Consider the following 17,527-nt stretch of genomic DNA (forward strand, 5'->3'; position numbering starts at 1 on the left):
TTGACTTGAATAAGTAATGAACCCCACACCACAGGTTTCAGCTCATGCATTCTTTTCATAGAAAATCAAATGCAAAAGAAATATGCTCTCCAAAATGTCCCTTTTGTTCTCCTGCTGTACTTATCCATTAATGGCTGACTAACCAGATAGAAGCTACACTGACTTAAAAGAAAAACCAGTGCACGATTTAATTTGCTTTAAAGTAAAATAAAAAGCTAGGTGTTGGAAGATGGAAATTTATGTCTGTGGCCATTAGGGTTTAAATTAATAATCATTTTTTTTTTTTTTTTTTATCCCTTAAACAAATCAGGCGATGTAAAATCCGAGGATACAGCGAAGGAAGGAGAAGAGAAACCAGAAGAGGATAATGATTATCATCGTAGTGATGAACAGGTAAGGACATGCACATTGTTGTTTCATTTGTTCATTCCATTTACGAGTGAGCTCTACTGTAACTAAGTACCTGGGCAGAATTTGCATAGGCTTATTGCTTGGTAACCAGGAATAACATACTGTGCTAAATATACTGCAATCCACTAATTGGACAAACACAATCACCTTACTGTAATGAACCATTTGGAAACATAGCATGTTTTTGGAGGTGCTTCTTACTTCATATGGTGGCTTTATAGGTTTCTTCCAAGTTTTCAGTTTTTCTCTTAAAACACCTAAACCTGTCGCTGGCTCAGTCAGTCATCACCCGTGGGTTTAAATGAGTGTTTTTTAAACAGTATGTGTATGTAAGGTTGTTGTGTACATAAGGTAACTCAGGGCAGTAGTGGCTCAAACAGTTAAGAGCTCTGTGTTACTGTTTGGAAGGTCAGGGGTTCGAGCCCCGGCACCGCTGAGTCCTTGCACAAGGCGCTTCCCTCTATCAGCTCCACAGGGTGCTGTATCCTGGCTGACCGTGCATACTGAACACAGCTTCCTAACTGGCATACTGTATGTAAATAATTTCTCTGTGCGATTGACCAAAAATGTAATCCTATTATCTTATTATTATGGACTGGCATGGCTCAGGTGTATTCGCACCTTGCACCAAGTTATCCCAGGGTATGCTCTAGGTCTATTCTCACCCTGACCAGGGTAAGGAGATTGTTGGGGATGAATGAATAAATATTGTTTACTAATCTTTAGAGTAAAAAAACATGGATTGGCAGGTAACAACCTAGAATTTCATTAACCATTTTTTTATGGTTAGTTACAACAGTGTCTGTTTAGAGTCAGAGTTCCATATTCATTCTCTTTTCACATAAATGCATACATGGTGTGAATCAGAGCTGGAAGCTTCTTTATTGTTGCTGCTGCTGTAGCTGTTTACTGTTAACACTGGCATCACATGGGAAATTACATCATTGTCCCACAACTGCAAGCTTTTAAGTGATGGGAAAAAGAAAAAGATACACTTAAATTTTGGAATGCAAACATAATTCCTTCTGGAAGCGTGCTTGTATATAAAAAAAAACTCGTATATCAAAGCAAATTTCCCACGTAAGAAATAATGGAAATTCAGATGATCTGTTCCACAAAAGTTTCAGAAAATATTCATATAAAAATAATTAATTCAAAATATAAAGTAAAAATAAAACAAATGAATCTGCACAAAAATCCTGACAGAGCAGTATTTGGTATTTGGTAATGTTTGGTATTCCTTTCCGTCCCGGAGGGAGGGGGCTACTGTGTAGGACGACTTTGACACATGCATGCACAAGCACGAGCACACACACACACACACACACTAACAAAAACACTGCTCTGTCTTGGAGCTTTTTTAACATGGAAACTCTAATGACTCTCACGTGCTTACACACACTGTGCTATGAAAGAGACTCTGGAATCTGGATCTTTAACAAGGAACCTCTCATTTGATTTTGCTCTATGCACATGCGCACACACACGTAGGCACAATGTTATAGAAAACAGTACACGCATACAGTTGTTGACTATATGAGTGACGCACACACACTGTGACTGAGCATGAGAGACGAGGACCCAAAAACCTCGCAGCGCGCGTGAGATAAGAACCATTGGCTCAGTTGTGATCACACGAAGCCCGGCAGACAGAGCGCATGTGTACTAATTGTACATAAAGCCCTAGCTCGTTTATAAAGTTAAAATTTATTACAAATTTAGCTTGTCTTGCAAAGCGCCCGCAGACTGACTTACTGTATCGCAATCCAAGGTTCCAGTGTATTTGATCAGAGTGCAGACAGGTCTGAATTTGGATTAATAAGCATCCTGTGCGTGCTGTTGGATTGTCCTTGAAAAGTTCTCGCTCTCTCTTTCTATTTATCTATTTCATACAGTAAACAGCAGTAGGCTCTCTTCACAAAGCATGCCTGTGAGACAGACGGAGTTATTCTCCTGCCAAGGTGGGGGATTTCGTGTCACAGCAGGCCTTTCGAAAACTCATTTTTCCCCTTGCAGGTCACTGAGGCATTACTGTTCTTATCATTTCTGTTACACCTCAACACAGCACTATAAATGACAAAAAAAAAAGGCTTTCCTTTACAGTTTTGCGGCTTTGTTGGACTAGACTATTTATCCAGAGCCCGTGTATCTTACTGATGCTGTCGGGAGGCTGTTTGGTATTCCTCCCCGTCCCCTTTTCACCTTGTCACTCTGCTTAATAATGCAGGAAGTGGAGGTTGGGAAGTGAGGTCGCGTCTCATTTTCAGACTCCTCTCCTTCAGTAGGGTGTTTCCGAGATGACCTCACACTTATTGTTTATAAAAGCAGAACAGGATTTCTATTTGGCTGTGTGCTTACTTTTTGCACTTTTTTCTTTTTTTTTTTTCCCCTATCTTTTCTGTCGATGGACGCCCGTGGTTGGTGCATGCTGTTTCAACATAAATTTGCTGTTACTAACAAAAACAGTTGGATCAGCAGTGTGAGATGCAGTTTGTCATGGTGTGTGTGTCTGTGTGTGTGAGTTCAGGCACCTGAACACATTGCACCGGGGTATATTCATGAAATTAAAAGATATGTGAATGACACAAGCTTGGAAGTGTGTATGTATGTGTGTGTGTGTCTGTGTGAAGTTTGTTTTTTGCTTGGAGTTTGATGACTTCACAACTGGCTAGTGGAGTGTGTGAGTCAGCCAAAGGGAGAGAGAGAGAGAGAGCATTTGGAGGATGAAGAGCAGTGAAAAAGCACATCCATCTCTGTGGATTGAGGATTAGTTGTGTTTGTGTGTGTGTGTGTTTTTGTGTGTGAGTGTGTGTGATCATGACATGTGGTTCCAGTTGCCAGCTCAAGGTCACTGAGTCAGAGCGGGGTGTCACCGAGACAATGAAAATGTTATCGAAAAACACTTAACAAGGCACGCATTGAGTTTGAATAGCATTTATTTTTACTTTTACTGCTTTTGCTTTACAAAAGTGCCATACGGAGAAAAAAAATATATTAACGCTAGTAGAAGAAAAAATCAGGACTAAACACTATAAAGTGAAACCCTGGTTGAGAGGAGTTAGTAGGAGTAAGCACAGCAAAGAGATATGTATTTCTTTTTCGAGTAGAAGAGGCATTTATGCTCAATGACTGAGTCCTATTGTTAAAACATAAATGCTTAAGGAGTCTGGTTCCGTAAGTAGGCAGTGAGCGATACCAGTGACATTTTGTTATATTCATAAATCTGGTTTGTTTCTTTACAAATTCATTTTTTCATGTTTCTTTCAAAAAAGTCATTTTGGGATAATTGGAGTAAGAAGAAAAAAAAAATAAATAAAAAAAATAAATAAAAATCCTAACAACTGTTTTACTTATAGTGCTCTGCAGGAGTCTTAGGCACATACAAAAATATGGCATAAGCAAAAGATGCTTTTGAAAACATTTCTGCATAAAAGAAACTTCTATAAAGAGGAATAAACAGTAATAAAGTCAATATCGAGTAAAAGCTCGTTGCTTAAATTTAGGAGTTTTAGACACAGATTCGTGCAGTTTTATAAGAAAACAGCTGTTAGGTTTTACTGAGCATGCTGGAGAATATGAGTTCTACTGGTAACTTTGTCACACTCGCTTCTTTCTACGTTTATGCAAATCCCAGGAGCGTACATTAGATTATTTGTTTCCATCTAAAAACTGGTCTGTCTTGTACTATATTTACATTTACATTTACGCATTTGTCTAATCCAGAGCGACTTACATTTTTATCTCATTATATATATTTTTTCTTTCTTTATTTATTCATTTCTAAGTTATATATGGAAATACTGAATGATTTTGTACATAATTATGCAGACATGATAAACATATAGAACAAAATTGGTACAGCATATAAAATAGTGCCTAAGACTTTTGCACAGTACTGTATATATGTATATATCATTCTTCTATATCGCTTATCCTGGACAGTATCATGGAGGCTTGGAGCTTATCCTGGAAAACTTCGGCGCAGGGCAGGGTACACCCTGGTCCGGGTGCCAGTCCACTGCAGGGCATACATGCCCATAATCACACACTCATTCACACACCGTGGTTAGCACTGTTGCCTCGCACCTCCAGGGCCAAGGGTTCGATTCCCGCTTTGTGCCTGTGCGTATGGATTTCCTCTGGGTGGTCCGTTTCCTCCCACAATGCCTCCCATTGGCGTTCCCAAATTGCCCGTAGTGTACAAATAAGTGTCATGCAATGGATTCTCACCTTGTCCATGGTGTATTAAGCCACCATGACCATTCGCTACATTTGCTAACTTTGTGTTGACTCTTTAGAAGCAAAATATGAAGAAATGACGGCTGGGATAAGTCTCTTGCTGAAAATGTGAATGAATGTGAATAGGTTATACTGCACCTCTGAATGTAAATTTGTGACAGACTGGCATTTCATCCAATGTGCCTCTACGGCGTAGGCGCTCAGTAACACAACAATTCCTGATGATGGATGAAGGAATGATGTTCTTAAGCATATGCTACAGAGATTAATTTCAGTTTTATTCGGATTTTAGTATCTGTTTACACATTTGATGGCATAATTGTAACGCAGAATATTATTCCGAATGACAAATCGGCACTTTCTAACCTCATTTCTTCTTCAATTTGCATTTCCTTTTTTCCCCCGGAAAACACCTTTTTATGAGATGGCAGAGAAGTAGCAGTTGAATAGTCTCGTATACTTATGCGGTTAATAAACATCTGTGAAATGAACAGCCTCTGGAAAAAAAACAGAGCTGCGTCTCAATCTTTGAGCTGTATATTGTGTCTCTGTAAACAAGAGTACGGTTCACTACAAGAGTGCACATGTCAGATGCCTTTGAGACTCTGGGCTATGATAATTAGACGATCTGAGACACCGGGGAAGAGTTTTGTTTTTCTAGCTGCGGTTAGATGTGCGCATCGCGCGTCTCTCTCGCTTTCATCTCGAGGTGTAATTGGCTTGAGCTCGAACTGCATTAGTCATTTGTGTCACTATTCGGGTCGATTATAACCGGCCCGCCTATGCGGTAATGACCCAGTAATGATACACACGTACGCTCGTATAGTTATACACAGAGTCATATTTCAGTTTGTGTCACACAAATGGCGCAGGTCCCCGCTGCTCGACTCTGGCCTGTTGGCTTCAGCGCTGTTTCGTTTTGGCTGGCTGCTGTGTTCTTCCACGCGGTTTTCACTAGGGATTACAGCAGCACTCTCACACTGTTTGCCCTTCAGATCGAGGTGTGTTTAGCATCCATAAACACAGCCCGGACTATGTGTGTGTGTGTCACTGCTCTGTGTGTCCATGGGGCTTCTTAGACGCAGGAGCTCCATCCTTCTTCATTAGCGTTGGCTGTTGGAGGAGCCGAGCCCAAATTGAGCTGGGCCTAAATCTGGGCCATCATTCACACACACACACACACTCACACGCACACACACACACACAGAGAAACTGCAGCCTGGCTCAAGACAATGACTGAGCTCCCAGAGCACCTGGTTTTGTTTGGGAAGTTATTTTTTATCAAATGGTATAGAACCATGTTTGTGTGTGTGTGTGTGTGTGTGTGTGTGTGTGTCACGCTATGTGATATCTCATTCTTCACAGGAAAAAAACATTAGGACCTTTCTCCCTTCAGCTTTCCTCCTTTTAATTGCATCCCATGACCAGTGTCTCAATGGTGTAGTGAACCTGGTTTGATCCTGGAATTTTGTGTTTCCTCCATGCCAGTGTGGGTTTCTCCCAGTGTCCTGGTTTTCGCTGCACCTCTCAGAAACATTGTGGATTGGAATTCCGTATCACCCAAAGTTTTGAATGTGTTCTGTGTTTGTGTTGCAACGCGATGAAGAAGAATCCCATTCATGGTGTATTCCTGCCTCGCCCCCAGTGCTCCCAGTGCTCCCAGTATTCAGATCCACTGCAACAGGACAATCAACTGAGAATGATTGAAAGGCAGCATTTTCTTGTATTACTGTTCTGTCTTAATAAGCTACCTCTCTTTCTCTCTCACTCTCTCTCTCTCTGTCTCAGGTGAGCATCTGTCTGGAGTGCAACAGCAGTAAGCTTCGTGGACTCAAGCGGAAGTGGATCCGCTGCTCAGCCCAGGCTACCGTTCTTCATCTTAAAAAATTCATCGCCAAGAAGCTCAACTTGACATCCTTCAACGAGGTCAGTTCAAATGAAACATTACACGCCACGGACTTCCCTCTCGATCTCTCTCTCTCTCTCTCTAGTTCAGCGTTCACAAATCAGTCGCTTTCCTTTAACCACATAGTGTTGGAACATATTCTAATTATATTGAATAGACCTGATGGACTCGTCTAAGATCCTACAGGAATCTTTGAAAGGGATTTTCCTCCACACAGCAAAATTACATTTCCATCTCTAATCAGGAACAACCTGCTCTGCAGAGTTCTGGGGTTTAAAGTAGACATGAAATTTGCATTTTGAATTTGCTGCTACGGTGTCGAGTCAAAAATAATCTGCACTCTGGTTATATCAAAACTTCAGTTGGCCGTGGTGTCATATCAGCGCTTTCCATTCGAGGATACTGTCTCATCAAGGCTAGTAACTGCGTTGATAACATTTGTGATTTGCACGAAAGAAGACCAGCGTGATGAGGCATGGTTTCATCACTACGAGCAAGAGATTAATCGGCAGTATGGAGCGAAAACATCCTCAATCGCTGACCAAGAAAAAGGTCAAGTGTCAAGCATCAACTTACACTTTTCTAGGATTCTCAGGGGCCAGTAGTGGAACGTTATCAGGAGAAAAGGTTAAACAATCAACAGTGCTCGTTACACTGAGATGCTTATTGAAGAGCTGAAGCCTAAACTTCGGATTAAAGCAGAAGACTGTCCATGCTATCCAGGGGTGTTGTGACTTTGCACGACAATGCACGTTCCCACTCTTCCGTCAACACTCTGCGAAAAAAAACTTTGTTCTCAGGTGTTAATGCATCCTTCTATAGTCCTGATCCTGCTCCATCAGACTTTAACTCTGCTTTTTGGGTTCCTAAAAGCAGCTCCATGCAGGTGAAGATTCACTTCTGATGAAGAAGTGAAGACAGCAGTGCATTTGTGGCTTTCAGCTCAGACTAAAACGTTTTAAATGAGGGAATACGAAAGCCTGTGGACTGCTGGACCAAGTGTATTGAAAATGTCTAAAAGTTTGTTAAAATAAAATTCCACAGCCCGAGTGTGGATAACTTTTGACTCACCCTCGTGTTCCTCTTAGCATCTGTCTCCTCTCTCTGTCACTCTTTCTTATTGAGTCACAGTGCAGCATATGTGAGCTCGTTCACACTACCGCTGTATTTCCAGGGCAACTCTCAAGCTCTTGTAATATCACTTGCTTTCCATCAAGCATTGCGCCGCCTGTCAAGAGCTCTGCAGCATGATTTTTTTTCTTCTCTTTTTTTACGGTCAACTTTGGAACACGGCTAATCATTATCTCTCTTCACCCGTTTTCCTCGTTGACGAAGTCTGTGGGTGGGCTTCTGCCACCCGGCACCGTCTGAGCCGCTCCTGCCACAATATAGCTGTCAGATGTCTTTTGTTCTTTACTGAGCATCTAGTCACGGATGCTGGCAATCATAACGAACGCCAAAAATAGCACGAGCTGGTGCTACAATTTTCCCAACTACACAATGGACCAAAGAAAGTTAATGAAACAATAGAGAATAAAGGATGTGAAGCTTCCCGACCCTTCATGATTGCTGTGATGTTTTCAGCCGTTCTATCGAGTGAAATGATAGCATGATGGTGATGGTCTACCCCTATACTGGTGGAAAGCAGGGCGTCCTTCTGCTTGCTGGCGCTACCAGCAGGGGGTGCTGTGGGTATACCGTACTCCAGTGTTTTCCAGGGCCTGGGTCATACGCTTCTTTGGCTCTGATTTACACACACATACACACACGCGCGCACACACTGCATGGCCCCAGTTTTAGTATGGGTACACTGGAATGGAAATGGATGCATTTGATCTCCAGTGTATTTTCATGTTGATGCACGAATACACAAAAGCCTCCTTCACGCTTTTGTCTTAACTCCAGATTCAAATCCTTCCATCTCCCTGTGGAACATGCTTTTAACTCGATCTCTTTCTACTTCTTGTGGATTTCTGATATCACTTGTGGTGCCAGATTTAAGATACAAAAAAAAACCCCAAGCCTGGGAGTGTACTAAGATCAGATGGGATTCTCTTTTTCATTCTGAGACTCATGTGTCCTCTTATTGAAATCTGGTATTAATGCAGTAGCGGTGCAGACATCCCTCATTGTGGTTTGCTTTTCAGGATGTATTTGTAGCTCGTATAATATGATCTGGCATGAGGCTCGCTTGTAGTCGGCTTCATTCAGAGCTCCTGTGCGCGCTTGTTGCGCTCTGCTTTGCTTACCGGGTGGCTTTTGTCTGTCTGTGTGTGTGTGTGTGTGTCTGTGTGCGTTCTGTTTGCAGCTGGACATTTTATGCAACGAAGAAATCCTAGGCAAGGATCATACGCTCAAGTTTGTGGTGGTGACGAGATGGAGATTCAAGGTAAATATTTGAAGTTAACTTTCCCTTATGAGTCAATAGCTCAACATTTAAAGAGCACATGTAATCATTTAGCTTGTTCATGAGGAAAGGAGAATTCATCAATTCATTAATCATTACGAATTTGCTTTTGTATTCTTGAACCTGTTTAAAAGATTTTTTAAAGGGTATTTTTTTTTTTTTTTTTTTTACATTTTTTTAAGCATTTTAATTCAGCTCACAGGTTTAATGTGCTTTTTCTATTAGCTTATTGTTTCTATAGTAACAGCTGGACACTGTGAATAATCTAATCCTTTTTATACACCATTAAGAAATGTATGGATATTTAAGAAAGATTATTGTATTATTTTTGACACAGTAATGAGTTCTGTAAGGAGATAATTTATTATACAGTGTTTAAAAGGGCTTTGCTATTTCTGGTTTCTTGCCATAGGGTTTTTTTTTTTTTTTTACATTTTTTATTATAACTTCAAGGAAATAACTTAACCGCTACAATCCAAGTGATAAAAGGAACAAAGTTGTTTCTTGAACCTTCCGCAACATTAAATGTCACTATTAGAGATGGCACCACTCTGATACCCATGATATCCGTCCGTCCTGAACCCAAAAAAAGTACTCAATACAGGATTTTAATACAAAAAGGAAATGATTAAAATAAATACACATACAAATCTATTTATTCTTTATTATATATGTAGTGTGAGTAATATTTGTATGTGTGTCAAAGCTGAAGTATTGCGCTGTGTAGTTTTCTCCAATATTTGTAAATGCTTTAAAGCTTAGTAGTTTGAAGCTTTAAGTATTGATATTGGCTGATGCTTAAACTTTATATATCAATATCAGGTGGTATCATAAAACCACAGCTGCCCAACTCACTGCAGAATTAAACTTGCACCTTAACTCTCCTGTTTCTACCAAAACTGTTTGTCGGGAGCTCCACAGGGTCAATGTATATCGTCACTCGTGCCAGTTCCAAACGTCTGTTTCAATGGTGCCAGCAGCAAACATCTTGGGCTGTGGAAAATGTGAAACGTGTATTGTTCTCTGATGAGCCTATCTTCAGTATCTTTTCCACATCTGGGAGAGTTACGGAGTGGAGAAGCCTCAAAGACATACCGCCCAGACTGTTGCATGCCCAGAGTGAAGCATGGGGGTGGATCAGTGATTGTTTGGGCTAAAATAACATGGCATTGCCTAGTCCCAATACTTGTGCTAGATGGGTGTCACTGCCAAGGACTACCGAATCATTCTGGAGGACCATGTGCATCCAATGGTTCAAACATTGTATCCAAAAGGCAGTGCCTGGTAACAGAGGGGTTTGATGAATATCAAAGTAAAGTTGAACATCTCCCATGGCCTGCACAGTCACCAGATCTAAATATTATTAAGCCACTTTGGGGTGTATTGGGGGAGCGAGTCAGAAAACGTTTTCCTGCACCAGCATCACGTAGTGACCGGGCCACAATTCTACAAAAAGAATGGCTCAAAATCCCCCTGGCCACTGTGCAGGACTTGTATCTGTCATTCCCAAGACGAATTGATGCTGTATTGGCCGCAAAAAAGAGCCCTACACCATACTAAATGGTCTTAAACCAGGTGTTTCAGTTACATTGTCCAATCCCTGTATAATAACATGTTCTCTAACAAATCATGGTATAAGAAGAATAAAACACTTCTTCAGGATGCATTGTTGCTTTGTGCTTGCTCATTTATTTTCGATTATAGGACATATGATGTGGTTATGGTTTGAGCTTTTTTTGGTTTACGATTTAAATAGTTGTTTTTAAGAGGATAATGTATACATTCCTTCTGCAATCCGGTGCCATTCGCAGTAAGCACGCTGTAAACACTCACACGGAGCAAATACTCCTCTTCCCCATGTGCCCTTTCATACACTGCAGCGGTAATTAGAGGTATAACCTTTAAAGAGCAGTGTCAGAAAAGAAGCTGAAGAATGGCATCACATGCTGCCCCTGTTGACCTTCCACTCACTTCAATCATGCATCTGTGTGTGTGTGTGTGTTTTTTTCCCCCCAGAAATCACCCCTCCTCCTGCATTACAGACCCAAGATGGATTTGCTGTAGTTGGACAGGATGGTTGTTTTGGCCCAGGACTGCACAGCGCACTATTTATGCAGAGACTATCAACGCCATACACACCAAACACACACCAGTCCCACGGGTCGGTCCCGACACGAGCCAGCAAACAACCAATACCAACTCACTTAACGCTACTCTGGTGATTCAGTCAAGCCAAACAGCTGCAGGCGTTCCTTCTACTCATCATCCGCTATGTCCTCGATATGTGAAAAAAAACAAAAAAAACAAAACAAAAAAACAAGAGTAAACATATATTTATACTTTTGTACAGAAGAGAGAGACACACACCCAAGACGCTACCGGTGCTCTGTTTACACACCAACAACAAACATGGGGTGAAGTTTTTATATCGGCGACTTAGGCTCGCACCTCAGACGGGTGAAGAGCCACCGCTCAGTGTGTGCACTCCCGAGTGGGGGGCCTGGCCACACTGCTCGCTGCGGAGACGCTTCTTCACTGCCCACTCACTCGTTCAGGTCTCGCCAGTCTTGGGAGCACAGAAGAATACAAGTATATGACAAAAGATGTTCCTAATACATTTGAGTTGTGAATTGTCTCTGAGCATTTTTTTCCCTTTTTTTTTTTCTTATTCTTATTCTTTATTGCGCCACCAAACGTGGAATTGTGAATAGATAAAAAAATTTTGTGTAGTAATTTATGTTCAATTTACAAGTATTGTACATAGAAAATTGTTACAATGCAAGAGAGATACAAAGCTGATAGATGAAATGTAAGAATGAGTGAGTGTGTGTGAGTGCAAGACAGAGATTGACTGATGTACTGTTCTGAAATGTGGATTTTAAAGGGATGAGAAGAGGAAACCAGATTTACACCAGTTTTCCACCTAAATACAGATGAGATACGGTGCATAAGTATTCACCCCCACTGAACATTACCCTGGTTTGTAGTGTAACAACTATGAACTAAAATTTTACGTTAGGCTTGCATGTGGTTATTATGCACAAAATAACCCATGAGATTTAAGAGGAGGAAATAATGTATAACCTGTGTAAACCAATGCAAAAATGTCTGTATTTACAAATGAAGAACATACAATTTATTGCATACGTACAGTACTGTGCAAAAGTCTTAAGCCAGCTTTGTTTTTTTTAGTTTAGTTTTTTTGGTATTGTGCTTCCAAACAGTTAGACTTTCTTTCTCAATGACCTATAAAATATTTAAGCGTAAAAATAAAGAGGTGCAGACAATTACAGATGATCAGGCCGGTGATTAGTATATTGGTATTGTTGAGTGGTTGAAACAGACGAGAGGGAAAATGAGGTTGTTGCTGTTACAGTAAAGTTATTACATAAGTAACTAATTTTGAATCTACATAATTTAATTACGTTAATATTAGGAAATAAGGGGTAGCTCAAGACTTTTGCACCACTCCAAGTGAAACGCTTAGATAAGGCATCGTTGTGTGCAATCTAAATATAACTGGAGAATGGTACACACACAGTGACTTAGCATAATCAATTTTAAGCTATCAAAACTATGTTCTGGAAAATGCACTTGGTTTAAAAAACAATATTGATTTTTTTTTCCTTACAGTTAATATTATTACCATTTTGTGAAGATTCCTGACATACAATCCCAGTCTAATCTTTTTTATGTCTGGGTTGTAACGCTACAAAAATCAGAAATGGTCAAAAGGGGGTGATTACTTCTGCATGGCTATGCATGCTCAGATTAGATTTTTTTTTTTCCTTCGATGACCAACACATCCTTGTTTTTGGACTATATTTGAGGTGCAAAATTGGTGTTAATTGTTTCCCCTTCAAGATTCTTTAAAGCAGATGTCAGAGGTGTGAATATATAGGGGCATAATGAATATTTGCATAGTGAGATTCTTATCAGAGTATGTCCTTTATCAGATGGACGTCACCTTATCTCACTAAACACACACATTTGTTTTCCTCTTGTGTAATTCAAGGGGGTGTTTAGTGTCTGTGTGTGATAACAGCAGTGATATAAATTGGAAAGCGGTTTTGAAATGACAAAGTGCTTTTAAACCATTCTCCCAAGTTGTTCATTAGCCATCGCAGAGTTATTAATGTCGTCTAATGATGGATCATTAACTTAAGGCATATTAGTCATGCAAAATATCACACACTCTTCAAACCAACAGACTGCCTGCATTAAAAAGAAAGAAGCAGTAGCTTGTATTTGGACGCAAGCGTTTTACTTTTTTAAAGTGTTAAATACACTATGCGATACATTTCTACGGGGGGGTTTGTGTCTGGACATGGACGTGGACATGATGCAGCACAATCTGTAATCCGTCCCTGAGGTTCCCCAACACCACACCCAGTCTTAGGACCATATATGCAATACATAGGCTTTATTATATGTCTAGCAGAAGCGGTAAGCATTTAGGTTGCCACAGAAGCTTTAGTAGCCCACTCCTCTACAGAAAGAATGTAATCCATATGATTATCCATCTGTATAGTTCACCTCTTGTGTTCTGCCACTTTTAGTGCCAAAGGCTCAAAATCACCCACCGTCCAGGCTTCATGTTTATTCTGTATGGCAAGCTGTGTGGAAGGCAAAATAGAGAGATCATAAAGATGGGAAAGGAAAAAAAATGTTTTTAATTATCAACATTTGTGTTTCCTCAAATTAACAATTCTTATTTTTTAAAGCTCAAGCCCTCTTTTAAGACGCATCAATTCATAGTGTTTCAGACTTTGCTACAGAAGTTCGTCTAAGCTAGGTCTAAAAGGGCTCTCTATCAGTGCTATCAGTACCGTTTCCTCTCTTTCAGCTACTCAGTGAAGAAACAATAACAATCAAGTTTTGATATTGAGATTTCATATCTCATTTGTATTAAAATGTCTCCTTTTTGGAATAATAATAATAATAATAATAATATTAAAAAAAAGAAACAACAACAACAACGCAGTAGACAGGGAATGAAGCGGTAAATATGAGGTCTTTGCGCTGCTCATTTTTTGCGTCTACTTTCACACGGGTAAAATGCCAAAACCAGCTTGACCAAATCTCATTTTATTTGGTTCTCTGCATATTTACTTTATGCGTTAAAGACTACAATTAGATCTCTTGCCTGTAATGTGTTTTCTTCTTTTACTCTGGATGTGCTTACTTTCATTGATGTCTTAAAATGTGAAATATTTCAGTATATAATGAAGAAATGCTATGCTTTACTCTTTCTAAAGCACAGGTTCCGCTTGTTTGTCTTGTCTTTTTTTCCCCCTTTCCCTCTCGATCGGTTCATGAGCAATCCACATTTTCCTGCAGCTGTTTAATTTCTGTGTTAATTAATTGTATTAATTACTGGATGAAAGTATGAAACCAGGCCAGCAATTCACGGTGAATAGTCCAAAAATGGAACAAGCACATGCATTATTATTTCATGTACTCGTTTCATGTACAAGACGAGTACTATTCAGGATTAATGGAAAGTGCTCTGGATGTGTTTCCTCTTATGTCTCAGTTTCTTCATGGAGAAGGCTGGTGGTGCTGTCTTTCTTTTGAACTGATAAATGGTGCTAACGTTTTATACAATTTGTTTAAAAAAAAAAAAGAAGGTATTCCTATTTTGGTGTGGATTAGGTGCTGGATGGTAAAAAGAATCAGTTTTTTTGTGTGTCTGGTGCTCTTGAATTTTGTACAAGCTCATTTTTCCAGCCTTTCTGGAAAAAAAAGTAGAAGAAGAGGAAAAAAAACAAGCCCATATGTTCTTTTGTTAGTAAAACAGAAATATCACGACTGCACCACCCCCTCCCATGCTCCAATGAAAAACAGTTTCTGGCAAAGCTCTAACACAGCTTCACCTGCCTCTTTCAGACCCTGTTGGGCCAAAGTACAAAAACAGCTACCTGTTAAGACTGTAGGCTCAAGATGGCTGCTTTTTTTCCCCCTTCTTTTTAAAATTGCATCTGAAAGTAGAGAAATCTCACACCTGCAGTGCATTTGAGAGCGTAAGCGATTCAGGTCTGCATTGAGTCATCAGTGCTACTCTTGACAGACAGGCTATAAGAAGATTATGTGAGTGCTCCTTGCATGCCCGGCACTCTGAAGGCACAGTTCAGAGACCCAGACAGTGCCAAGATGTCTCTTTATCTCTTTTAGTGCTGGTGTGTGGTCTTTTGTTTAGACACTTTCCTAAATGGTGATCATACTGGATCTGTTAAATCATAATCTTACTCCGATATTCGATTCAAACTATTATGAAATGTTTTGTTTTTGGTTCAAAGCTTAGCAAGGTTTTGATTTATTTATTTTTTTTTATTCTATTGATATTTCTCATACCTCTGAATGTTCTAATTAAGCTGATCATGAATCCCTCAACCTGTGTGCGTTTTAAAACTATTGAACAGAGAACCTGATGGGGAAAGATGGGTATAATTCTGCATATAGAGGCGTTGTAAAGCCCTTCACCAGCAAGCCTCTCTGCTAAGACTGCATCCTGAACATATTGCCATGGTTACACTGATTGAAAGGTGCTAACGATTGGTCAGTGATTTGCGGGTTGCCAGGTGTTGCAGTTGCATGCATGGTTACACCCACTGGTCTTAACAACATACCGAGGTTTAAACCTTAGAAACCTGGCGTTTTTTCAAAACCTGTTCTATTCTTTCTAATTGCATTAATGACAAATAATTTTCAGGACCAACCTTGACAGTGGCACCTTCCTATGAGCCATAAATACTGTCCAAACTTTTTTTTTTATTGTATTTATTTCAACTGTAAAAAATTGACTCTTTGCAGTAGCCTGTTTTTAAATACATAATGAGATCTGGTGTCCTTTTGTGCGTTCAATTATTATTATTATTATTTTTTTCTTCTTTTCTTTTGAACACATACAGGGCTTATAAATGAACATGTCACATTAAACAATCCTTTCTGTCTTTCTGCATGTAGTCTTACACCTATAATTCCATTGAAATGATGTGTGTGTTATTGCTCTTTGGCTACAACACTCCTGTTGTAATCTGATCAGGTTCGACTGCGAGAGTGTCTCATCATTGCTCGGATGCTCTGTTGTATTTTTGAAGAGGAAAAATGTGCAATATACATCTCTCAGATGGTTCCTGGTTTCAGCTCTAGAAACTCCATTTTCTGTTTCCGTCAGGTGCTCAGGTCACTAAACAATTCCTTTCAGTCCTCATCTCACACACATTTTACGGGTGCCTGTGAGGCTTAGATCACACTAAAGTTTTCATTCTCATCAACTTCGCTTATTTTTTCGGGGTTAAACTTTTGGCACTTAATGTGGTGCCATGTTGTATTTTTGGTTTGTTTCTCTTTCTGTGTGTGTCTCCATTAACTGTATTATGATTATTTATTGCACATGTAATAAGGATGGTTTCCGTGGCTACACTTAAAGGAGTCGGAGTTTAAAACTAGGCTGGAGTTTCTTACAATTTTATGGATGCTTTTGTTGAAAAATTTAAAAGTGTGTATTTCATGAATAAATGCCTTAAAAGAACCAACTGTTAGTTCAGTTTCAATGATTCCTCAGTCTTCCAGTGTGTTTTCTGCATACAAAAACCTACCCTACTGCTACAGCTTTTGAAGGAGAGAAAATCTGTGTTGTTAAATATGACATAATTTTTCTGGTTATATGAGATAGCTATTGGCTTAGGATGCTGATTTGACCAGTTAGAAACTGATTCTATATATATATATATATATATATATATATATATATATATATATATATATTAATAAACAAACACTATGTAAGACAAACTCTTGGGCAATGTCAATATTTCTCTTAGTTGGGCTGGTATATTATTTAGACATGTCCCACTGCAACTTATTTAAATAAAAATTTCATATAACTAGAAAAAAGTAAATTGCTGAATCTTTTGTAGCCCTTAAAGCTCAGAGCATTTAAATCAAATTCAAATTTTATTTGTCATACACAGTACGATATGCAGTGAAATGCTTACCTGACCCCCTGTGACCTTAAAAAAAGATTCTTAATAAGAAATGAAATATAGAAAAACTTTTGCTATGGAAAATATAGCTATAGAGAAGGGGTCTCCAAATCCAGTCCTGGGGGGCCAGTAACCAGCACAGTTTGTAATTTACCAACATCTTAACACACCTACTGAACCTAGTAATCAACAGATTAGTTAAATCAGCTGTGTTTGAGAAACTGTGTTGGACATTGGCCCTTAAGACTGGATTTGGAGACCCCTGCTATAGAGGATAACAAAATATACAAATATAGGAAATCCAGAAAACTTTAGTTGTGTATAGAATAGAATTTAATGTCCAGGGAGTGTGCAAATATGCATGAATGTGTAAATGCAATGGTCGAAAATGAAATAGAAATGTTTGCAAAGGTGCATGAATGTGCAGATGTGCAATGACCATAAGTGTCCATAAACGTCCAGGGTAGCTATTATTTGGTTAGCAGTTTTTTAAGAAACATATGTAGTGCTTAGAATTGTGCAGTATAGGGAGTAATATTCTTTTTTTCAGCACAAAGTAGGCAATATGATAAACTG

General features: G+C 39.4%; 1 protein-coding gene across 2 annotated transcripts in view; it reads left to right on the plus strand.

The window, feature by feature from the left end:
- LOC128516146 (polycomb group RING finger protein 3) overlaps positions 1-16,491 on the plus strand; it is a 52,775-nt gene extending 36,284 nt beyond the window's left edge. For both annotated transcript variants that reach the window (XM_053490457.1, XM_053490465.1), the window contains exons 7-10: positions 311-393; positions 6,439-6,576; positions 8,865-8,945; positions 10,980-16,491. In XM_053490457.1, the coding sequence (XP_053346432.1) occupies positions 311-393; positions 6,439-6,576; positions 8,865-8,945; positions 10,980-11,027 (350 nt within the window). In that variant the 3' untranslated portion in view covers positions 11,028-16,491. The remainder of the gene's footprint in view (positions 1-310; positions 394-6,438; positions 6,577-8,864; positions 8,946-10,979) is intronic.
- Positions 16,492-17,527: the final 1,036 nt, after the last annotated feature.

The sequence above is a fragment of the Clarias gariepinus genome, chromosome 2 (assembly GCF_024256425.1).
Source record: "Clarias gariepinus isolate MV-2021 ecotype Netherlands chromosome 2, CGAR_prim_01v2, whole genome shotgun sequence".
Taxonomy (NCBI): Eukaryota; Metazoa; Chordata; class Actinopteri; order Siluriformes; family Clariidae; genus Clarias; species Clarias gariepinus.